Below are 27,068 nucleotides of genomic sequence, written 5' to 3'. Positions count from 1 at the left end.
ACAAAAACAAGATTTACAAAATATTAATGAAAGAAAAAGGGATATAAAAACCAAATCATTATTTCCCAATAATTGTATTTCAAATAGGAATATAAAGAGGTCGTTATGTAAATATATACAGAGTATACAACTATCTTACATCTACGCTTACGACCGACATCCGCTAGAGAAGTCAAATTACGGAACTTTGGCAAAACAGGAAAATCTCTTCCTTCCCTAGTCCATCGGTCAATAAAACTCTGAATATTTATAGGAAACTTGAGAACAAATTTCCCTCATGTCAAATGGAGGAAAGAAATTAGTGAATTTGGCCTGTTTTCAAGCATATTATAATATTTCAAAGCATTCTAGTTTCATATTAAAATATCTGATATAGGTACTTGTTTGTTGTTTGAAATAAATAAAAAATTTATAAAAGAAAGCCTGTGGAATTAGATGGTCTTAGAATTAATGTATACAAGCTTTCCGCCCGCGGCTTCGCCCGCGTTTTCAAAGAAAAAACCGCATAGTTCCCGTTCCCGTGGGATTTCCGGGATAAAACCTATCCTATGTGTTAATCTAAGTTACACTCTATATGTGTGCTAAATTTCATTATAATCGGTTCAGTAGTATTTGCGTGAAAGAGTAACAAACAAACACACATCCTCACAAACTTTCGCATAATTATAATATTAGTAGGATTGCCTACAATGAAAATGTTTTAATTTAGAAATTATACACATTTGAAGGGATTTAATATTATTCACACGAACACACTGACAGTAACCTTGTTTTCTAAATATCACAACTTAATTCAAAATACAATAATCCAAAAGCTCAAGTAAATACAGAAAATATATTAAATACAGTTGCAAGACTATTAATAGACATATGATAAAGTAAGCAAATAATAATTAGTATCGGTCCGAACACACAAGAGAGCGGAACGGCGTAAACAAAGGCAGTTTATTGGAAGCTATGGACAAACAAATGGACACAAATATTCCACAGAACAGAAATATGAGTTTGGTTTATCGGACGGACAAAGATATTTATTCGATATGTATTTTCCAGTGCAATATGCATATTTATGGAGATATGTAAAAGAATATACGGTTTGATGTAAAAATTTCATATTTCCGCTCTTTATGGTAAAGAGAATTTTGTATGATGTAGATACAATATTCTCATACATTAAAATATCTACAAGAATATTATAACGGTAAAGATACATAATATATCCTTTAGTTATAAAATAACAGCTATAACGTTTGAAATTACTGTTTACACAATATCAAAAGTCAATTACTAGGAAAAATTTTTCGAGCTAAATAAACACTACAGTAAATTCACTAAATATGAAACAAAACATACCAATATTGATACAAAGTACTTCTTAAATAGTCTGTGGCAGTGTATAGAATATAAATAAAGATCTTTATTAGGAATCATGTTTGAACACTGTAGGAGTTTCATTCTATTCAGACGCAGTTAAAAGGTTAAGACGTTTTTTCCATTGGTTTGTAAACAATCAAAGAAGGACTATTTTAGTTATTCAAAGGCGTACTTTTTTAATTTTGTTTAGCTCTTATTGTGCTCACTTGGAAATAGCACTTTTCAATATCAAACTAATTCAAAAGAATGATTTTTCTTTTGTTGGTTGTATAAACAAGGTTGTACGTGCTATTTTTATAATTTTTCTTAGCGATTAGGATATTTCTTTAGACTATTATTGTGTATTAATAATAGCAGTCTATGAATTTAAAAGAGTATGAATGCTTATATACTTATCTTATTTTGGAACACAATTGTTATTATTAGGTTTCCTCACGATGTTTCCTTAACCGATTCGATCAATTTAATTTTTTGCATGCTCGTTATTACCAGTAACCCAATTTTTCAGCCTCCACCATCTATAGCTGTAAAAAATGTAATAATAACCATTCTTGTTATATCAATTAAAATTCGATAGAGAAAGTAGGCATTAAATTAAACGTAAAATATAAAATTATAATGTACATAAAATACATATTCGATTAAAACTCGTCTAGTGGCAGATACAATGTTAGAACTGATGGTCTGGTTTTCATCTGCATCGACATTAATAAATATTTAAAGTTACGTTCTCTCAGAAGATTCGAGAACAAATTAATTTTCATAGTAGTTTTGTTTTAGATATCACAGTGTACTAATATAAAAGTCAGGCATAAAAAGAATAGGTAGATATTTAATATGTTACTAGCTTTCTGCCCGCGGCTTCGCCCGCGTTTTCAGAGAAAACCCCGCATAGTTCCCTTTCCCGTGGGATTTCCGGGATAAAACCTATCCTATCTCTCAAGTTGGATCGAACTGCACATGGTGTGCGAATTTTATTATAATCGGTTAAGTGGTTTAGGAGTCCATAGAGGACAAACATTGTGACACGAGATTTATATATATTAGAAAGATGTACTCGAGTTTATTTTTATTTATTTTATAAAGGGATAGACTATTTACAAGATTTAACTAATGAAACTTTAAACTCAAGAACATGAAATTAAATTAGATATTATTGAAGTTACTTCAACCCAGAAATAATTTCTTCCACGAAACATTTAAACACTAATATTAAATGACAATCCGTTCAAATAGAAGTCTATTGAAATTAACTTAATTCAAAGTCGCTCATTTCCCAGAAACTCTAAAACTTTCTTAGCCTCGTGACTGAATATAGAAATTCTATATATTATATTAGAAGAACTTGCTTTTACGTCAATTGGAAATCTTTGGTTAAATCTTATTCGTCGAACCATTTCAAAAATGTGTTTGAAATTTACAAGTGACCTCTGTAAATTTTTGTATTGGACGGAAGAATTGAAAAATTGGCCCTTGTCGAATAAAACTTTATTAACTGGTTAAGAAACAAAAAAGAAGAACGCATATTTTGAGACTATTCTTTGATCGTTTTAAGATTACTCCTGTGTTTGTCAATCCTACTCCTAATATAAGAGTATACATGCGAAAGTTTGTGGATGTGTATGTGTATGTTTGTTACTCTTTCACGCAAATACTACAAATCGATTACAATGAAATTTAGCACACATATAGAGGGTAACTTGGATTAACACATAGGATAGGTTTTATCCCGGATATCCCACGGGAACGGGAACTATGCGGAGCTTTCTTTGAAAACGCGGGCAAAGCCGCGGGCGGAATGCTAGTTATTATATAATTGTGAATATACCATCATTCTTATTTCATAATAATATATTTTTCCGCCTTATTCAGACTAAAAATATAATTTCTACGTTTATTACTACAAGCTTGCGTTAGGTGAGGTAATTTATTGCTGTACTTTTTAATGGATGGATGCTTGAGAATTCATTAAAAAGCATCGGAATAAAATACTTTGCATCGTTACGAATAATTTAATTTGTAGAAAAATACAAACTTAAATAGTAGCTTTAAAACGACGTCTGCCTTAGTTCTTGTGGTAAACTGAAACAAAGAGAAAACAATTATTAATATGAGGTATAATGTAGTAACTGTTTAGTAATCTGTGTTATACCTAATAAGAAAGAAAATATATTATTATTTTTATAAGTTATTCGTTGTAATCATCATCAGCACATATACCTACCCACTGCTGGGACACGGGCCTCCTATGTACAGGGGGTACAGGCCATTATTACCTCTATATTCGTTGTAATAATAATGCATATTTCAAAATTATACATAACTATTGGCCTCGCTATAAATTATAATATGAAAACTTTGACCCACTTATACCTTTTAAAGTCGCAAAAAATCTGTTACCTCAAACTACCCACGTCTTACAAAAGTTTAGAACAAACTGTCAAAACTTGTATTGTCTGAACAAAAAAGTATACACAATAATTTATCAGAATCTGCTTTACCCACGTACGAAACTTACTCGAAAAAACTAGTTCGTATTTCAAATGTTTTATTAGACATTGTTACTTGGGATTAGGCGTGTAAAATTGTCGATTCTGATCACGTAATTGTCATTTGGAAGGACACTTAGCCTGGTCTTCCGGTCCACAAATACGGTTAGCGTTGAGTTGATTCGTTGTTAAATAAAGAGCTAGAAGCTTCTAGACGAAATGTAATAATACGGGTCAAAGGTCAGCGTAATACTCACGACTGACTTATTTTTGATTATCTTTCTTTCATGATAAAGAAAACGTCTAAAAATGACGATACTGGGACGACACTAATACGATAGTTTTTGTCTCAGTCAATTTAATTTGAAAGGCGCATACAGACTCTTCCATGAAATCCATACTTTAAAAATTGAGTTCATTCATAACCTATATTTGTATTGAATTGCCCTAAATGGGTCAAAAAGCAGCAATATGTGCCGTTTCCAGATTACCAACATTGTGTATGATAGGGCCATTAAATGGGCCATTAATTCTATCGGTTCGGTGACAGCGACATACCGCAATTGTTTTATGACTTTAGCCAGTGTGTGACCATTTAACACAAATATAAACAAAACAGTAACAATCGTTCGTAAATTAGAAACATTACGAAGTTCATTTAATATAAATGAATCTAAGACTTGGTAAGCTCACGATTAATTGTTATACAAATCTGTTTGTGAAGGAATCGTAATAATTCATCATTATGAATTGTAATATTCATCAGTTATGATTCAAATTTTAAGCACTGTGCATTATTTGAGTGTTTTATTCATTAACTTCAATGTTTACCTAACTGAAAAAATGTGTAGGTATTATATTTCTCTTTAGTTTTCATTACTATAGAACTACATAATATAGGTACATAAAGATATGTAGAGTCTATACCTTAGACATAAATACAAGAATTCTCTATTTAACTGACTACACCAAAGTTAAATATAATTTCCAATTATTTACAACTCGCGATAAACAGGAAGAATTTCGTAACAGAAAATTCACGTTACTGCTCCAAATTTTTATCTGTAAACGGCTTTATACTGACCAATTAGTCACCAGTCCTTCCCGAATCGGTAAAAGAAATCGCAGGTGAAATTATACAAACGGTATCTGTAATTGAAGCTATTAAAATGGACCGCTATAAAGTCCATTCGCTCCATTAAACATTTTTGTAACGACTTTTAAAGAAAGAATGAACATTTTATTAAATTTCTTGATAAAATGGATTTAGATTAAAAGAGATAACTAATGCATTTAAAGTGAAGTAGAATTTGCTTTGTAAATACATAAAAGCACTTTAAATTAGCAAATACACTATTGGTTATCGAATTAATTGAACTGTATTTGTTTAAGACGATACTACATGGCATTTAGTGTAAGGCTGGTTGCAGAGCTTGACCGACCGTCAGTGCGTACCGTCCGCGTTCGGTCCTGACGATACGCATCAACAATTGTATGACTATGACACTAATGCGCATGACAATACGCGTGCGTATGGTCGGTCTAGCTATGAACGGTTTTATGAATTTCCATACATACGCGACTGACGTACTCACTGATGGTCGGTCAAGCTCTGCAACCAGCCTTATATTTGAAAATTTCAAATAAGCCTTATCACCACTTTGTTTGAAATATATTAGAACGTTAGGATACAACTGCATGGAATCATATGGAATCTTCAAATTATTACGCGTTCTATGTTTTTTTAAACAAAATCTAGGTTTTATCTTTTTGCATTGCTTGCAAAGCCAATATTTCGAGTCAAATGTATCGTCAAGTTTAAAAAATAGGAGGTAACAATAAAAAAACTAAAATATCCAAATAGGTCGCTATACACCGGTTTTACCATTAGCCAGGTCATCAAAAAACTTTTATCTCCCGAAAAAGCAAAAAAAGATACATAATTAGATTAAGGCTGAACCCTTACAACACTATCCATCACAAAAAAATTTAAAAAATAATAACTTATTCGATAAAACGTTATCTCTAAGGATTGTGGCTTTATTGTATTACGAAATTTGCTGAATTTCAAAACTCACAATTCAGTAAGTAAAAGTTATGCGACTTCAAAGTTTTGTCTCAAATTCTGTCCATATTCGTTTAAGATGTTATTCTCTGAAGATACGATGAAAGCATGTCTTGTAAGGATCCATTTGAAATTAACCTAGATCGGGTTCTTCGATAGTCTCGGATTTCTTTTTTAAACGATTTTTTTTATGTTCTAATGTCTAACATAGCATGTATTTAATGTGAACATTATTATAAAATAAAATTATGATAATACGAACGAAACAATATAAATGTATAGTAGGTATACCTACATTGTTTCATTCAGTTTGATTAAAAATTCATTACCTTACGGCTTACAGTATTAATCATATTATGATTTACTATGTAAGATAAAACACGTGTGGAAAACATTGTGGAAAAGCATAAACTTCTACGAAATGGGGTTTAAAGAATAAACTAAGGAGGTTATTTGCTCATGAAAGTGCTTTTTAATAGGTCTAGCCGTGTCTGTTATTACTAAAATACTAAATTTAAAGAAACCTGGTTAAACGCGCATAAAACAGGGTTGATTTATTTTATTGCATACTTCAGACACCTCATAGCTTTGGAATAAATATGTGTTTGCTCACATTTATAGATAATAAAATTATATTTGTTAACGTTGCCACTAATTGTCTATAATGTGTGCATTTTGTGTAAATTAATATTCAATTTAGTAAGATGAAATGGAACCAATATGGTATATAATGAAATATCTTTTATTTGTAAGTTATTGATAGTTTAAAATATTGTATATTAAAACATGACAATTGTTGTTACGCGATAGTAGTAGACGAATATCCACCTATATTTTATAATTGATAATAAACGACACATGAATATTCTTATAATTCAAAAACGATTCAACACAAATAAATAAACGTCGTATTTTTAATTCAACGTGCTCCAAGTCTTTGAAGCCACAAAACGCTCTCTACAGAGTACAGCCCTGTTCAACCGTAGGTGTAACACTTGCCTCTTTCTGCCCTTTGTTAGTTCTTTGATAACTCATATTTATGTCACGCTTTTGTTAGCCGTGTCGACGAACCGCCATTTTGTTTTGTTTCCATTTCACAGCTATTGTTTAACTTTGTACACGTTACAACGATATACACCTATGAAATTTTTATAGTGCATTTTAAAGCTAGGATTTAAGGGAGTATTCAGTTGAGTGAATCTTTTGTGTTGCTATTTTTGTTTACAAGATCTGGGAATAGTTAAAGTGACTTTCGCGTTTGGCCATCTGTGTAAATCGTTTAATATGTATTTTCGTTTTAAGCCGTGGTTGACAGTGACGATAAAACAAGATGTTTATATGTTTAATCTTATATATAAAAATGAATCCCAAAATGTGTTGGTAAGCGCATAACTCGAGAACGGCTGAACCGATTTCGATAATTCTTTTTTTATTATATTCCTTGAAGTTCGAGGATGATTCTTATGTAGAGAAAACGTGAATATGTACCACGGGCGAAGCCGGGGCGGACCGCTAGTTATTTATATATTGTATGTCTTGTAGAATACATTATTAGCATACTTCCGACTTAGAATATTTTTTTATGTAGGAAAAGTGTGTTGCATAACTTGTTACAAGAATAATTTCGTTAACAAATTTGTTATGTATATTGAGCTTTTGAGTTCAAAAGAAATTAGGGACGGAAATGTAGGATGTGATTGAAAGGGACTCAATATTTGATTAACAAGCTGGGTTCAAAGGTTCGGGCTGGGTCATTATTTTAATCGTTAATCTACAATGAAAATGATCCGAGAAATTGGAAAATAATTGTGTCACCCTTGTAATAAAACGTTAGTTACCTAATTTAGTTTGCACCAATTTGATATTTACTAAAAATTACGATTCTTTTATATTTTATTATAACTAATATGATGTTTATTCTGTAGGCTCTTTACATTACCTTGTATCTCCGTCGATGCTACTAACGTAAAAAGTACTATCTATCCGAGTTCTGTCAACTAAATTAGGTTTTTCCCCCAACAAATAAACTTACTTCGGTTGTATCAAATGGAACGGCATTTTCCTCACCGCCTCCTCCGCGAGGTCTAGCGGGAAGGCAAATTCAATCATGTTCTCATTCAGACAGTCGTTGTAGGTGGATGCGAGCTGACATCTGTCGGACATGCCCTCGATGCTGTCCAGGCAAAGGCGGGATATGCTGTGTAGCTTGCGGACTACGCGGGAATTCTTGCCGTTTACTAGACTGGCTAGATGGATGAGCAGGTCGCGGTTTACCTGTAACAGTGTTTGTTATTCAAATAATATAAATAGAGAGTGACTGTAAACATTTTATTAAATTTACCTTAAAACAAGTACAGAAAATAATTGTTCTGATGAATCTGAGGACATCATATTGTTTCATAAACTATGGATCAAGTTAAAATTTGTCTAACCAAGCGCTACTCGTATTAATAGTTTTAAAAATTGCATCTTAGTTTGTGATGGTAATATTTTGATTTTTAATGTAAATTTTCTAATCCAAATAGTTAAAATTAAGTAGGTAAATCAGATTAGCAGAGTTTAATCATTGTAGGTAATTCTTCATTTTCAAAATTAAATCCATAATTATTTGAAAAACGTGTAATATTATCGTAATTTCTAACAAAATTATGCGCGTGGTTCTTGGATAGATTATTATTTAAGGTAGCTCTAATATCTAAACAACACTATGTGAAAAATACTTTAAAATCTAAATTCACCTTTCCATGATTAATAACGTCGCTCTGTTCAAGCATGCACGCAGCAAAGCATTGCCCCGACCTGGTGATGGGTGATGAATTGGTGAAGTAAGCCCTAACGTCCTTCGGCGTTGCTCGCACTTTGATCACGCACGATTGTGCCATACGGACAAGCGCGTCTAGGTGACCTTGTACCTGACAATGAATAACTTCATTTTATACTCGTAAATATAAATAAATTAACTCCTATTTTTCATGGTCACATTCCCATGACATTTTAAATAAAAAAGAGCGTGTGTGCCGAGCACACGTGTCAGAAGTGAAACTTATTTGGCAAGATTCGAAGATACGTGACTCTCAACACGCCTAAGGAAGTTTCACTTCAAAAAAACCTACGCGTGTTTGAATGTGCGGGAGAAGAAAAAAAATTTACCGTTATGATAGTATCTATTTATAAAAACAAATGCACTTGAAAATAGTCAATATCCTCGTATATTTATTATAGAAAAATTCAAGCCGACATTGTAAGTTTTATTATTTGATACTAAAGAGCTCTACAACTTTATGACATACTACTTTATACTACATAACACATTGATAACATGGAAGCAGTTAATTCATGTAGGTAAAAGCAACATAAAATCAAGATAGCTACTTAACTTACAAAACTCAATTATAATGCAAAAGTAACTTTCGAATATATTTAGTATGTACTAGCTGCGTCCTGCGGTTTGACCCGCGTATATGTTTTTCCCTTTAATCCTAAAGTTCCCTTAGGAATATCAGTTTAAAAAAGCCCAAGTTACTCAGTCCGTGAAAATTTTGTCAAAATCAGTCCAGCCGTTCCAGAGATTAACCGGAACAAACAGACGGACAGACAAAAATTGTAACAATTACTATTTTGGTATGTGTAATGTGTACCGTATACACCCATATGAATTTAGTAAAACGCGGTTATTTTAATATTAAAAACACCCACTAATTTTATTATAGATACGATTGTCGTAATAGCCACAAATAGCATCCTAGCCAACTAATGTTCCTTTTTTAATCCATAGTTAGATTTAAGAGCAGGACAAATGCTCAACGTAGTGTAACAACATACAATAGAAAATCAAATGGAGTGTAAAATTTAAATTCGCATAAGAATGAGGGTTGATTGCATGCTCTATCATTCTGTTTCACTTATATTTGCATGCAAAGTTACAATTGTATTATTTTATTTACTGATGATGCGTATTGTTTATGGTTGAACTGTTTTTGATTGTAACTAATTAATATTCCCCTCAAATTCAACTGTTTATCAGCCATATTATGCTGAAAGCGTTTTATATGCAAAATTGAATGATTCTGTAAATATTTAGCGCACCTCATATTGTTTTAAGAGCTTAATATTTGAGTAAATAATATTGTTTCAGTGTTTTAGTGTAATGTATTTCAATAACAATATTTTAATAATTTGGGTGACTTTTATAATGCAGTTTATTTATGTTTAAAATATTAATTCTATAACAGTGCATTTAGCGAATGCTCATTCTAACCCCACTATGACAAATTATTTTAGTGTAAACAGGCGTAGAGCAGTCTATCGTTGTTCTAAGCGCATTTGAAAATCTTCTATGCAATGTTCTAATTTATTGAACAACACTAAATACGAGTTTTCGTTTACACTAAAAGATCACGAATGCAATGAATGCAATGAAGAGCATTAAATGCACCGTATTTCGAATGTTGCTCTATAAATGTAATACGAATGGCATAGGCCATTTTATTTTGTGTAGCGATTTATTCTATGTAAATCTGTCTCGGGTTATATTGTTTATTCTTAATAGCAACTCATTTGTATGTAAGGCTCTTCGTTTCACCCAACATAAAGTTCTTACGTGGCCTGATAAGTCTATTTCTTATTTCGAGGATCTTGTGACACGTTTCCCTGGTTTAATGCCTTTTTAGACGTTATGTCTTATCGTATCAATAATTTAAATAACCTTCAATAATAATAAAAAAAATGTTGTGTGGTTTTATAAAACCACGGTAAAAGTGAAACTTTTTTTCACACTATAGACATTTGACTAAAAATTATCGTATTTGTACGATAATTATCGTACGTATCGTGCGTCACGCGACATGCGCTACACAGACCAAAAAGTTTGAGACGATGTAATAAAAGTTTCACTTTAATAATACTATTTTGTAAAACTTCTAAGTTCATCATTTTGAATAGTATTTTGTTATTGACTGTCTTCATTCGTTTGTTCGCTGTTCACAAATACACAAAGCAACTTTTATTTTGTGAATATTATTCAAACTGCAGTCATTCTTTTTCATCCATACAGAAACGCATACGTTGAATATTTTTAAAAAGCTGTCAAAAATATGCAACGTAATAAAATCACAATGAAGTCGAAAATAACAAAATGTGTCAAACAATGTTGGCACGATGTACATTTGGCTGATATTCTCCCATTCAATTTACCCGTATTTGATGTTATTTCACTGAAATGGTTACGTACGATTTTAGAATACAACATTTTTGAGCGAACTAATTGAAGACTGAGATAGTTAGTTTGCATAACGTTGTTAGGTAAATATTATGCCAAAACAAAATTAAAAATTAAGAACTACAACCATTATCATCTGATAAATCAAGAGAAATTCCGCTGAACGACCAGTTTTAATACTTATTCTTCGTTTAATTAAAACGTACTACCTAGAAAAAACATTTTTTTTATATGACATATTATAATATTTATATGTCATAAAAAGGAGATACCTATAAAGCTCTATCACATTTTATAAGTCAAGTAGTACATCCCTTAACCCAGTCTCATAGAAGCAAATATATTGAATGTAACAAAGGCAAGTGATGCGAATAGTCGTAATTTGATAAAATTACCTTTGGATCTGTAAAATCGACGAGTGTCCCGGAGAATCCATGAGGCCGTGAAGCCGATGCGTATCCAACGAAGCAGATAAATACGTACTTTAACATGATTTTCTGTAAATAATAGACGCAGTTTTTGAATATTGAAGCGAAAAGAAGTTTTTTGTCATTCTGCAACTTATATCATTGACATCCAAAGGAAATTATTTATCGTTTGAAATATTTATGTAAAGCTTAAAAGTTAAAAAACATAATCAGGCTTAGTTAGCATTCGTATGACACTGAAATATGACTTGAAAACTATCTTGAAAAGAAAAAAAAATTGTCAAACGATTCTCTAGATAAATACTTTTTTAATTAATATTTACGCAGCCTGTGATACTGTCCATGTTTAAAATTGCCAAAGTATTAATATTGAACATACAAAATTAACATTGTTTTCCCTAAAACATAATGGTGTTTTTCCTTTAAGCTGAATTTAATTACGGTATGCTAAACCTTTCGCTAATAACTTTTAGATGCCGCATAATAAAGTTAAAAGGGAACGTGTTTTGTTTTATAATCTATTTAGCGACGCTAATTGAATAAGAAATACTCTGTGGGAGGGTAAATGAAAAAGTATTTCATTGAAAAATATTAAAAGGGTGCTTGCTACAGTTAATTAACGAGGTTCGTTCAATATTTAACTATTTGTTCGATAGAGGACAGTTTAAACGTCTGGTTGGTTAATGGTTGCTTGGAGTAATTTTGTGTTAACTTATTAGTTTGAAATGTTTACATTTTATAGAAGAACATGATATATTAGTATGAATAATGGAAATTGTGATCGATTCGTTTTTAATTCAGACTTTTAGAATATTCTACTTTAATATGAATTTTCTATGTTAACGAAAAGTTATGTATAAACATTAAACATCTTACGTGAAGACAAACACATTTATTTAATCATAATTGGTATACGAACATATTATTATATTTTAGGGTACCTAAATATTTATGTATTATATCATGAAATGCCTATTTACATTAAAGTTACTATGATTTTCAATGTAGTGTGCATAAAAATGTATTTAAAGAAACAAAGAAAACCTAGAGTACTTATTAAAAAGGATATCACGATTGTTATTCCCTTTGTTTATTTCCTTACTTTATTCATTCTCTCGTTCTAAATTAAAAAATTCTACTTACGTTTAAACAGGTGCTATCGACACTAATGCATTTCTTGTTACAATAACCGCTTATAAAAAGTAACACGCGATTGTACGAACAACAATTCGCATTGTTATTTTTTTATTTTCACCAGATGCTCGTAATATTGCTTTTTTGTTTTGCTGTTCGACATGATGGAAGTTATGAGTTTAGTATTGGTTTCGAATGTACTACAGTTCTAATTCTAACGCTTATTTAGTTATTTGCTCTTTGTTGTATTATAAAATAAAGTAAAACAAAAACTATACTAAAGTGGTACAAATGGCGGCCTTATGGCTCAAAGCCATCTCAATCCAACTATAGTCAAGCTCACGTAATGACATTTTAAAAGTGGTTGGTAAAAGGTAATCGTGTGGACATTGAATTTGTACTATATGTAAAAATATTGTTTAATTCTAAAAATTACGTAAGGATGTGTTAGAAGTGTTAAGAGATCGTTTCTACATTTGGGAAATTTTTGCAGTATAAATAACATACTCCTTTAAATATACATTTATACCTAAAGACTAATATAATATTATCATCAAGAACGGTTTTATCTTTATATATAATTAGATCTAAACATCGTTTAAATGCTTGAAAGCTATTTAAATTTCATGGCAAAGTAGATTCACCGGCTTGACATCGGCACGTTGCAATCTGAGTTGGTATGCCCCCAATTTTAATGTTTCACCCTGTCAGAGGAATGTTGCAGGAAATTGGAAAAGTAGGTATGGTAATTATTAAATGAGGGTTTGAAAACTATATATCCTTAATAATAAATGTGAAAGTGTGTTCGTTTGCTCGTCTTTTTTTTCATAATGAAGCTATTTTATATGATAGTTAGATATGCCAGAGGAATGTATATTAAGCTACTTTTTGCCGCGGTTCGCATAAAATATTATGATTTCAAACATTTAAATGCTGTTTTGGTTGTCAGTAAGGCTCTAAATTGCAATAATTTTCTAGCATATTATCTCCGATAAGAAATAATATGGACAGAATAAAGTTGAGAAATAAGTAGAACATCTATTTATGATTGATTGTATCTAATGAGTTATGAGGCTGCAATCTAATGAGACATTGTGTTCAACCACTTATCTCTCGAGTTATTAGTGCATAAAATTAGCGAAGTGATAAGCTACTTATCGATAGAATAGATAACTCTATGCTCAATGCACGTAATATAGTGCAGCGTAGTTTCACCTGCGTACGAACCCGCGGGCAATATCAAGTACTTCTATATCTCATGTATAATTCTGATGTGAATTTTCTTTTGGAGCTATTTCATTACAAACATTACACAGAAAACTTCTTCTTAAAAATAAATATGTATACCTATTCAGACTTATTTATTGTCACACCAAGTGGCTAATTCTAATAACGATACGCTTAACGATATGTACGTCACAAAACTGTTAATATTCATAAAAAATATTGTTGTTTTTCTTACGATGCATTTAGATCAAACGAATATAGAGCTAGAGCTTGAGCAAGACCATTCTTTCGTGTACTTTTAGTGCATACGAATACTCGAATTCAGTGTTGTTCAGTATTAGAGCATTGCATAGAATCTTTTCGAACGCAGTGTGAACAACGAAAGAATGCTCTACGCTTGTTTACACAAGAATTTGACATAGTGGGGTTAGAATGAGCATTCGATCGTTTGAACTAAATGCACTAGTCCATTGAAATGTTACATTTTTTTGGCCTAACCTTGCATTTTTTAGAGGACGCAATTTTATTTTTTGGATGTGTAGGGGGGTTCAATGTGAAGCTAAAACCAAGTTTGTGGGGTCGCCACCCGTGTCCCACGGCCGCCATCTTGAAAATAGTGGTTGAAATGGTTTTTACGATATATCTCTGAAACTATTTATCTGATAAAAAAAATTGTTAATATTATTAGTTGCTAAGAGTACTGAAAAATAGAACTAATTTCGGAGCGCTTTAAAATCTTAGCTATTGACTTTATGAAAAAATGTTGTATGTAAAAGTTGTTCCTCGAAAAAAAATCTACAAAAATGGTCTGATATCATTTCTTCGTAAAATGATAAAAAAAAGTTTTATTGAAAAATATAAATATCTCTATTATCTGAACATTTTCGCTTATAACTTTTTTATTTATAGTTCTACGACAAAAAGTTACGAGACCAAAATTGTAGAGAATTTAATTTTCAACAAATAATGTTAACAAATTTTTTTTATCAGATAAACAGTTTAAGAGATATATCGTATAAACCATATCTTCCGCTATTTTCAAGATGGCGGCCGTGGGACAAGGGTGGCGACCCCACAAACTTGGTGATAGCTTCACACTAACCCCCTCTACACATCAAAAAAATAAAATTGCGTCCTCTAAGAAATGCAACCCCAAATGTAACTTTTCAATGGACTACACCGTCTGTAACACAACCGGTCCGGAGGTTGAAACAGATTGAAAAGAAAATCAAAGACAAGAAAAATGATTTCCTAATCAATTTGGTCGTCGTAAAGTCACAGCGCGCTCACCAATAAACAATAATGCAAAGTTATAATAAATATCTTCATTTATAATTGAAATTTAAAAACACCAAGACATTGTTTTTATCTTATTTATTTATTCTTATTTATTATTCTCTGTATATATACAGAGTTAGTTACGTATAGAAAAAAGAAGCGTGTGTGCCGAGCACACGTGTCAGATGTGAAACTTCTTTGGCAAGATTCAAAGACATAAAAATCGTCATGGAGTAAGGCGACGATTTATTTATTATTTATTTATTTATCAAATAAATTATAAATAAATCCTTACTCCATGACGTAACGGTATTGCCATGACGCGACCTTGAAATTTTACTCTCAACGCGCCTAAAGAAGTTTTTTCTTCTTTTTTTTTACCTACAGAGTTAACTTATATATAAAAAATGTTGGTACAAAAGATATTGTAAAAGAATTGGCGGCAATATCCAACACCATTTCCACTTAAAGTCCTCGGGAATAATTAAAGCGAATCATCCCGCGTTCTCGTGTAAATATAATTTCTTTTGTTGTTTTTCCATTACCTACATTTTATGTTGCGGTGGAATTTTCATTACGGGAATCGTTATTTGTTTATCGCGTGACAATTAAATTAACAGCTTTTATTGTTGAGGCGTTTGCTCATATGGAATTTGCCGTTTTAGATTCGAGAGTAAATAAATGAAAGACAATACCTTAAAAGTTACTCTAGTAATATTTAAGTTTCAATGTCATTTATATTATTATATGTTGAATTTTAAGGATTGAATGTCTTGCAAATAATTTATTTTCTATTTTGGTGTTCCAGAGAAATAATAGGTTAACCATGAGTTAAGAATTAAGTAGAACATCTATTTATGTTTGTCGTCTTGGAGTTCGAACGGGATCCTTTTAAGTAGTCTTTATACAGATAATTTAATCATAATATAATCTATAATTTGACACTTGAGATTATGATAAATGATGAGCTAACTGTCTTTTGCTAAATTTAAAGACGGAAATTACATTTATGATTTAAAGCAATTATTTTTCAGATAACCCTATTATTTTCAGTATTTATTACTTTATTAGTAATTAATTATTAATTATAATTATTAATTAATTATTCATTATTATTATTAATTTATGAATTACTAGTGGTCCGCCCTGGCTTCGCCCGTGGTACATAATATTTCGCAATAAAAGGTAGCCTATGTCCTTTCTCGGGTATCAAAATATCTCCATACCAAATTTCATGCAAATTGGTTCAGTAGTTTAGGCGTGATTGAGTAACAGACAGACAGACAGACAGAGTTACTTTCGCATTTATAATATTAGTATGGATTAATTACTAATTATAGAAAATTTATTAAACGCAAAGTACGATGAACTTATTTAAATATATACCATCACAAAAATCAAATAATAACCCCTAAATATTGACTTTGTAATAATTGTGCTATATTAAACACTATTACAGTACAAGTGTTAATTCAAGACCCAATTTCATCAAAAAAACACACTGAAACATAAAATAAAAGTTTTCGAGTGAACGACCGGCTGTACCCATTTATACAAAGTGTAAAATTGTTAATCCGTTAATTTCAGCTCCCTAAAGTAGGAATTTTAATTACAAAATCAATTACAAACTTCGGGCATTTTTAAAAAAGTTCAGGCATAAAAAATTTACGGCCTTAATGAATGAACGGTGACGCTCATTATGCATCTAGAAAATGCAGTAACAATTTTCATTAAAGCGGCAACGTTTTAAAACTGTTCCTGTGAATATCGAATAGTTTTTGAAATTTTTGTTAACTACCGAATAGCTGCATTAATGAAAAAGCGGTAATTGGTTGGTTATGCAGGTTTGTATGGTGGAAAAAAGGAAAAATACACTTCAATAGACCCTGAATGCAATCGACATAAAATTCTATTTTTAGGCGGTCATATTTGATTAGTAGATAATTCGTTCTATTGGTAAAAATGTTTTAATAACGCACGAAACCATCCCGTTTTGATGGGTATGTGTATGAATTGGATAAAATAAAATATTCAGTAAATATTAAAGATCCCCTTTCTAATTTTATTCTACCATCACATAAGTAGAAGTTTGACAAAATGTATAGATAATGAATGGAGGGATATTTCGAAAAATGACTGGGTGGATCTTGACGCAATTTATCACAGAGATACTGGCCAATTGTTCTGAACATTGGCCATTTATCGGAGCACCACGCGAAGTACTGTATCATAAAGTTCACGTTATTTGTTCCAGAAGGTTCTAATGTATTGCATTTTTAACGACACAATAGAAGCAGCCATTTGCTCGAAAATGCACTCCATCAGTGTCCACGCTTTGATAAATTAACCCGCCCCTGGCATTTTACGACATATTTTTAGTACTTCCAAGAATGCATTAAGATACGCCTTTTAACAGCGGACTGTAAAACGTTTGAAATATTCATAATGCACTTAGAAAATTTGCGTATGAATTATACTGTAGCTCAAACCAAGATGATCTTCTAATATTCATTAGCTAGTAGCATAGATTCAGGAGTTAGTCTTACATTTTATTTGGAGCTGGTCGTAGTCGTATACTTCTTCTTAACTACACTTTTGATTGGTTCATTTAAATGTACGATAAAATTATAATATTTCATTAAATTGGATAAACGGCGACCATTTCAATCGTAATAAAGAGGGTAGATAAAAAAGAATGCAAAGTCAAGTTCTTTTGCTGTTGATTATTTCCATGATTATCCATGTGCATTGTGTATCTATAACAGTACACATTGATGTAGATCCAGGCATACATAACTTAGTAGGATTGGTAACGCCAATATAATTAAAATAGTAAATGTAGAAATTAAATGTTTATTATTTGTGGTGTATTCCTTCATCCTTCCCTACATACGAGCACAACCAATCATCGCGCGCTATTTAGCGCTCGTCACGTGACCTACCTATGTCACGAACGACAGCCAGTAGTTCTCTCCGATCTTTAGCGAGGATCGGGACTCACCGCCGGAGAGCTTCCACGAGGCTCTCTAGATCATCAGGCATTGTGCTTTTGTAACACCCCCGGGGCATCCCGTGCCCCGGCCCTTGGTCGCGCTCACCGCCGCGTGTGTGTTCGTGTGGAGTGTTGGACTGGACCCGTTCTTGCCCGCCGCGAGCTGGAGCTGGAACACCACGTTGATCTAAATACAGTCCACTTTTATATCGAGAATATATTTACTTATATTTTTTATATTGGCGCGGCCATTGATTGGTCCTTCGAGCCGGATAGTAACCATAGAGTGGTACCTTCGATCCGGATAGTAACCATTGAGTGGTCCATTACGAACCGGATAATAACCATTGTTAGTCCTTACGAATCGTACATTACCTGATGATTCCACCGCCCTTATTAGGATACTCATTGTGTAGGCCCTAATAAGCGTATTAGTAGTATCTTCAATGCGAAATACTATTTAATTTACCGCGTAGAACGACAATGCGTCTTCTACTATTCATATAAAATATATTTTAAACCCGCCCTTATTAGGATACTCATCGTAGGCCCTAATAAGTGATTTAATAGTACATTCATTGTGAAATAACTATAACCGCATAGATCGACATTGCGTCATCTATTATTTTCCGCTTAAAATATATTTTATTCCGCCCGTGACATTAAGTTACGCGTATATTATTATTAAAATAGTTAATTAAAGCTATATTCATATCGTTTATCCGCAGTTATAACGCTTAAATCATTATAAATCGAACATATTACATCATATTTATCTACGGTCTACCCGCACTCGAAATTTATCGAGTACCTACATTCCGCGATCCGCTGTTATAATCCGACCATATTGTAATTGCATAGTGCATACTCGGTTCTTATTACGCTTGCGTCACTGACCTACTTTATTTGGTCGTATTACTTGTTATTGTAACTTTTATTGTAACATTCTCTGTTTGAATATTTACTTTTGTTATTAAAAATGCCGCCGAAGAAAATGACTAAGTTACATGATAGTGACGCTTCGGATGTTAATGATTCGGAAGATATAAATGATTCGCAGTTATCCATGTTATTAGCTAAACGCGAAGTTATATTCGAAATGGTGCAAAGAATTTATGATTTGTCTTTGAACGTTCATAACAACGCTGCGCTTATGGAAAGTTTCCTTGACGAGTCCGCGCAGATAGAATCATTACGCGATGATTATAAGAAATGTTTAGATGAATATAATATTCGTTTGTTATCATTAATTCCCGCCGCGAAACCTGATTATAAAAGCCTCGTTGCATTCGAGTCTTTGTATAGCAGGATTAAAAGAATTAAATCGCAATATTCGCAACCATGTCCGTCACACGGAGATATTAATAATTTGCATAAAAATAGGCCTAAATTACCGCCTATCGAATTAGTACCATTTTCGGGTGATATTCGCTCATTTCCGCTGTTTCTTTCGAATTTTGAATCAATTGTTCATAACAATCCCGGCCTTACAGATGCCGAGCGTTTGTATTATTTACTAGGTAAATTAACGGGGAAGGCCACAACTGTTATAGCTGGTATAACCCCCTCCGCTGAAAATTATAATTTAATTTTACAAACTTTAAAAGATAAATATGATGATAAACGTATGTTAGTTTCCGCGTATTTAAATCAAATGTTTGATTTTAAACCTTTGCATTGTGCGTCCGCAACAAACTTTGATTTATTTACAGATAACTTTATTAGCGCAGTGCGCGCCTTACAAAATATAAAGTTAGATAATATTACAGATTTAATGATTGTTCATATCGCGCTGAAGAAGTTAGACTCAGATACTGTTCGCGCTTTCGAGACTGAGTTTGGTAGTGAAATGCCTACTTTTGATAACTTAGTTCAATTTATTCAAACTCGTGCGAAGGTATTAGAACGCATTCATCCTTCCACAAATTCGGGAATAAATAAACCGCCTCGAAAGAATAATTATAACCGCAGTTCAAATAATAATTCGTCCGCTCCGCCTAAGTATCAGTCTTACGTAACAACAGCTGATTCCGCTTATAGTTGTCTTTGTAAAAATATTACGCATCAACATTTATATAAATGTTCGAGTTTTCATAAAATGAGTCCGCAGGAACGTTTGAAATACGTAAAGGATAGACACGCGTGTATAAATTGCCTCAGTATAAAACATCGAGTTTCTAGTTGCTCGTCTTATTCTAATTGTCGCGTTTGTAAATTAAAACATCATACAATGTTACATTTGAAACGCGAATCTTCCATACCCGCGCCTGCGTCTCACCCCCCGCCGCGCAGCTCCCCGCCGTTGCCTGCGCCGACGCCGCCCGCGCCGTCGGGCGAGTGCCGCTCTGATATAGCGCTATTTACCGCTAGCTGTACAGCTGATACAGATAACGCATTTCTATGCAACCCGCCCGCGAATAAACAACATACTATTTTGTTATCAACCGCTGAAGTCGTAGCTTATAATTGTAAAGGCGAACGGCTTATTATTCGCGCGCTTTTAGATTCCGCTTCGCAAAGTCACTTCATTACAAATGAATGTTGTGAACGTTTAGGTATTAAACCGCAGAAAACCGAACGTACTATTATTAAGGGGTTCGGTGGTTCAGAAAAAATTATAGATAGTAATTCCGTAAATATAAAATTTTATTCGCGTCTTGACAACAACATATCTTTTAATATTTCACCGCTAGTTGTTGATCATGTTACGGATTTATTACCTACCGCTGTTATAGACACTTCTGTCTTATCGCATATTTCGCATTTACCGCTCGCAGATGAGAGTTTTGGTACGCCAAATAAAATCGATTTATTAATCGGTGCTTCTCTGTTCCCTCATCTGCTTCTCCCCGACGTAGTTCATGCATCTCGTGACTCGTCGGCGCCCGCTGCATTGCGCACGGTGTTAGGCTATGTAATAATGGGTTCAGTACCCACCATACCTAACATACACAAACCGCCCTTGACGTGTTGTCACGTTCAAGAGACCGCCGCTATTGACTCATTAGTCAGGCGTTTCTGGGAGCTCGAAGAGCTTCCTACCGCACCGCCCGTTCAACATCCCGATGATGTTGAATGTGAAGAATATTATAAATCAACTACAACCCGCGACCCCGTGAGTGGCAGATATATTGTTTCGCTTCCATTTAAGGATGATTTCTACACTCTCGGTGGCTCATTTAATAATGCTCGCAAACGTTTCATGTGTCTTGAAAGAAAGCTACAGGCTTCACCTAAATTAAGGTTGGCATATGATGACGTCATAAAGGATTATCTAACTAAGAATTATATTTCACCCGCGCCTCCGTATGATCCGCGTGACCCTACACCGATTTATGTTATACCGCATCACGCTGTTCTGCGCGAGGATAAATCGTCGACTAAGCTGCGCATGGTTTTAGATGCTAGCATGCCAACTTCTGGAAGCCAGCGTTCATTGAATGACCTTCTGCATGTTGGGCCGAATTTACAAGGCAATTTGTTTACAATAATTTTAGGTTTTCGTCTCCACGCGATTGCCATGACCGCCGATTGCCGCCAACAATTTCTGCAGATATTCGTGCGTGAGTTTGATCGTCGTTTTCAATGTTTTTTATATCGTTTCAGCCCGCAGGATCCGCTGCTTCTTTATCAATTTAATCGAGTTTGCTTCGGCATCAAGTCTAGTCCTTATCATGCACTGCGCACGGTAAGACAGCTCGTAGAAGATGACGGCGCGAAATATCCGCTCGCGAGTAGCATTGCGTCTTCCTCGTTGTACATGGATGATATCGCCTTCTCTATTCCCACGGAGTGTGAAGCAGTTTTCGCGTCGCAGCAGCTCATCGATTTGTTTAAGGGAGCTCAGTGGGATCTAGTTAAATGGAATAGTAATAGTAAAAACGTGTTAGATAATCTTCCCGCTTCGCACAAACTTTTACCCTCCGCGGTGGAGTTTGATAAGACCGTGCAACATAAATTGCTTGGTCTGCATTGGTCTTCTGTTGTTGATTGTTTTTATTTTAAAATTACCGCACCCGCAGATGTGATGTGCACTAAGCGCTCCATCTTGTCAACTACCGCCCGTCTGTGGGACATGATGGGCTTCGTTGCTCCCACAGTCGTGTATAACATCCCATCAGATAATTTCTACCATGTTTCTGGTATTGAAAATCCCGCTGACGTTCTTTCGCGTGGCATTACGCCACTAAATCTCGTCTCGCACCCTCTGTGGTTCCAAGGACCCCAGTGGGCTCGTTCGGACCCATCTGATTGGCCTCTTAGGAGTCTCGATGGTGAGTCTATTGCAGACATTCCCGAACGAAAATTATTAGCGCACACTGTGTGCTCGCCTATAAAGCATTGCGCTTTATATGATACCGCCCTTCGCGTCTCGTCGCGTAGCGTATTTTATATTTATAGGTTCCTTATATTGTTACCCCGCCGCGGTGTTATGATGACCGTAGAGGAACCTAATTTCGCTGTAAATAAAATTATTCCCGCCCTGCAAAATAAATATTTTGCAGAGGAGTATTCTAATATACTCTATCATAAATTTTATTTGCAGGCTTTCAATCACTTGAAGCCTTTTACTCGCGACAGACTAATCCTCGTCGGACGTCTAAGCGATACCGCCCTGGAATATGCACATAAGCATCCAGTGATATTACCGCACAATGATCACATAATTATCATGATCATTGATTATTATCATATTAAATATATGTATAATATTATAACGCATTTGTTTCGTGTTATTTTAATTACCGCGCTCTTATTAGCATTACCCGCGCCGCAAGTCAAATCTGATCACGTCAGTTTGCTTGATAGGCATTCGCTACTGGACAAGTTAGTCCAGTCGTTTTGGAAACGTTGGAGAATGGAATACTTACACGGTCTGCAGGTTAGGCAGAAATGGAATACGCCTTCCACACCTATTACTCCTGGAACGGTCGTGGTTGTGATAAATGATAATGCACCGCCCCTAACCTGGCCTTTAGCCGTCGTAGAGAAAGTACATCCTTCAAAGGACGACGTCGCGCGCGTTTGTACAGTTACAACCGCCAAGGGAACTTACCTTCGCCCGGTCGTTCGTTTATGTCCGCTTCCAAGACAATAGTTAAACCGCATTAGTATATTACCGCAGTTAGTTAAGTTTAATCTTAAGTTTTTCGCACCGCTTTAGTTATAATTTCTTAGTTATAAATACCGCCGTGACTTTAGGAATTTTTTATACCCCGCTCGCATTACGCGATCCCAGAGTCATAGAATTTGTTAGTTATATTTTCCGCCGTGACCTTTAGGAATTTTATTATCCCGCTCGCATTATGCGCTCCTGGAGCCATAGAATTTGTTATTTATATTACCGCCGTGGCTTTTAGGACTTTATTAACCCGCGCGCATTATGCGATCCTAGAGTCATAGTTTTTCGCTGTATCTTATGATTGGTTTTAAATGGTGACCCATTTAGGGCGGGTGGATATGGTAACGCCAATATAATTAAAATAGTAAATGTAGAAATTAAATGTTTATTATTTGTGGTGTATTCCTTCATCCTTCCCTACATACGAGCACAACCAATCATCGCGCGCTATTTAGCGCTCGTCACGTGACCTACCTATGTCACGAACGACAGCCAGTAGTTCTCTCCGATCTTTAGCGAGGATCGGGACTCACCGCCGGAGAGCTTCCACGAGGCTCTCTAGATCATCAGGCATTGTGCTTTTGTAACACCCCCGGGGCATCCCGTGCCCCGGCCCTTGGTCGCGCTCACCGCCGCGTGTGTGTTCGTGTGGAGTGTTGGACTGGACCCGTTCTTGCCCGCCGCGAGCTGGAGGACCCTGACCGCGTGGCGCGGCGTGTGTTCTGGACGCTACTCCCTCCGACGAGGTATGTGCCGTGTGTTCCCGTCTTTCCCCTCTTTGCTAACACCACGTTGATCTAAATACAGTCCACTTTTATATCGAGAATATATTTACTTATATTTTTTATATTGGCGCGGCCAAGGATAATAGGATTAAACTAGATGAAGCATCAATTTGTTAATCAAATGTGCCATCTATAAACCAACAGTATAAATTATTTAGTGTTTGCACTATCGTTATCTTAAAGTGTTTCACAAGCTCCTTAGTAATTCGAGTCAAGAGACAGTAATAAATGATTCATTTAAGTAGAGGTCAGAACGTATTTTATTTAGTGCAGTATACATTAAACAAACTAGGGGGTTACCTTGTTTTAAGCCGTTTTATTTCCAGTGTGGTTTCCAGCGCTAGACGATCCTATATTATTATGGCTCTATCATTTTTGCGCACTGGGATTAATACTCCATTAAGATATTATGGTAACCACCGGAAGGAAGTTAGCGCGGAAAGTTTTTTTTATTAATAATTATTAATATCTCAAAAAATTGCTCGTTAAATGCTCCATCAGAATCAGTAATTGCTCTACTTCTATAATTATTTGTTTATTTATAATTAAATTTCAAAAAAATCCAAATACAGAAAACTTGATTTCCCTACAGAATGAAAAATATTTTTAAGCATTTAAGGAGCAATTTTTTGAGATATTAATAATTAAAAAAAAAACTTTCTTCCGGTATGGTAACCCCTCCTGAATTTACTTATTACTTATTCTAATAAAAATTTATTCATTATATTACTGAGACTGTCTACCCATGACCACGCTCGCTGTAAAGTCTTCGAAACTCCGAGATATTAATATATTATGTTGATTATATTGCTTTAAAAAGTCTTTTATTTCTAAATATATAATTCTCGTGTAAAATCAAACGAAAATACTTAATAAAAGAAAAAATAAAGCAGTAGCAAATTGTTGCGTAAAATATAAGAAATACCTTGCGGTAAAAGCAAAAGTAGGCAAAAAAGAGTCGTTGAAATATAATGGGAACGAAGAACTATGCACTACCGCAAAACGTACTTTGCCGGTACGTGTCGGGTCATACAGACGGCGGATAAAACGGATTTATTATCAGTAATGTAGACGTTTTTTTGCTGCTCATAATAGGCGAAGTACGTGACGATTCATTTGTTATTTTGTAGACGGTGAAAATTTCTGTTTGTTTTGAGGCTTCGTGGTATAGATATAGGAAAAGAAGCATAATTTACAATTGAAGATAATTTAATGTAGACCAAGTTATAATATAGATAACTTGGGAACAAAGTTTATGTAAGTTAAAAAATGTAGTTATCGTTCCTATCTCAATAAAAGTAGGTAGAGATATTAAAATATCCAAGTTGCCATCTTGTAGATGGCAACCCTCATATTTTTTCAAATTATTCAAAGCCACGGAATTGTACATAATTTTGTAAATACATATATATTTATTTGTATACTTGTCACCTTGTTATTTGATAAATACGGTTTTATAGACTAACCTAAAATAGAGGTTACTTAAATTAAACGACAAACATCATGAGACTTAACAGGGACTTAATGTAGAGCGTTTGAATATTAGGGTATGTATTAATATTCAACATTTATATTATTTGGGTCAGGTGACATTTTGTAGCTAAGTAGTGCTAAAATGAAGTACCTACGTATATGCCTGCATTGGCTTGTATTGTATTAAATGTAAGTTAAATGATGCTTGAGTTAATACAAATTACAAGTAGGTAGTACTTTAACTGTGTGACACAAGATTTTGGAATCTCATATAATTCAGAAATACATGCGATCTATCGTTAAAAGGCAAAATTTTCTCATTATCTACTCGTATATCAGAAGCAACGCAGAAATTGAATATTTATTGTAGACTGGTAATAGTCGCTTTTCCTACAAAATGGATAGGAATATGGAAGAAATTTTAAAGCATATTTACGATATCGTTATTATGTTATTGGTTCACGCTCGTACCATTTTATAAGATACGTTTATCGAGCAAAAGTTACATGAGTAGAGTTAGTCGAGTTTATACCTATACGTACACGTAACTTCTTACGCTATTTGCAAAATTATAAATCAAAATCATTGTATATCTAGTTTTGAAATCTGAATAATATGTAGTACAACTAATTATTTCGCTTTAAAAAATACAGTCATTATAAACTTACATCACAAAGAATAATAAAACTGTATTAAATAATAAATCATCTTACTCGACAATTTATTTTACGACGATAAAAAGCCATTTTATCTAAAAACTACGCAGAGTAACTTGACACTAACTAACGAAAGGAGATCACAAGGGAATTGGAACAACTGCTAACAAATCTTAAGCGTTGTTTTTGTCATTTCTTTTCCACATTTACCTGGTGAAGGAATAAAAAATCAGTAACTTGTTTCTAGCATTAATTGACTATTATGAATACCTACTATATCTATACTTAATAATATTATAAAGATGAAGAGTTTGTTTGTATGTTTGAACGCGCTAATCTCAGGAACTACTGGTCCGATTTGAAAAATTCTTACGGTGTTAGATAGCCCATTTATCGGGTAAGGCTATAAGGCTACATAACATTACACTAAGACCAACAGGAGCAGAGATACGCGGGTGAAACCGCGAAGCGCAGCTAGTTAATTTCTAAACATGATACTTGATGAATTTATGAATAAGGATAATGCATAGAAATTACTTATTACCTATCTTATACGCATGGAAGATAAAAACGAATTAAACATAATTTTTTCAAATAATTCAGCCGAAGCAAGGAATGTTTACTAGTTCATGAAACAAAAATATGGGAGAAGGCTAATTTATTATCATTGTGCAATCCAATAGATTAAATCTATATGTCATTTTATATCATAACCCCGAAATTGCTCTTCCAAACGATTATTCAAAACTGAACAATGAGAATTAAATTGCGGACACATCCAGCTGGGCAGATTATATCTCAATTATTATTGAATCTGTTCATTTTGT

General features: G+C 33.7%; 1 protein-coding gene across 2 annotated transcripts; it reads right to left on the bottom strand.

Annotated features, from left to right (window-relative positions):
* Positions 1-3,372: 3,372 nt before the first annotated feature.
* On the bottom strand, positions 3,373-26,357 carry LOC123701348. Of its 2 annotated transcripts, none has more exons than XM_045648781.1 (5): positions 26,299-26,357; positions 11,542-11,643; positions 8,667-8,840; positions 7,961-8,202; positions 3,373-3,456 (listed from the first exon to the last, which is right to left on the bottom strand). In XM_045648781.1, the coding sequence occupies exons 1-5, from the start codon at positions 26,329-26,331 to the stop codon at positions 3,423-3,425; spliced, it is 585 nt and encodes a 194-aa protein (XP_045504737.1). In that variant the 5' UTR covers positions 26,332-26,357; the 3' UTR covers positions 3,373-3,422. The 2 variants fall into 2 exon arrangements, with proteins under 2 accessions (XP_045504737.1, XP_045504738.1); XM_045648782.1 differs by lacking the exon at positions 26,299-26,357 and adding an exon at positions 12,718-12,833.
* Between the last annotated feature and the right edge of the window lie 711 nt (positions 26,358-27,068).

This window comes from Colias croceus, chromosome 21 (assembly GCF_905220415.1).
Source record: "Colias croceus chromosome 21, ilColCroc2.1".
In the NCBI taxonomy this organism is placed as follows: domain Eukaryota; kingdom Metazoa; phylum Arthropoda; class Insecta; order Lepidoptera; family Pieridae; genus Colias; species Colias croceus.
This window is presented reverse-complemented; position numbering and strand designations above follow the sequence as displayed.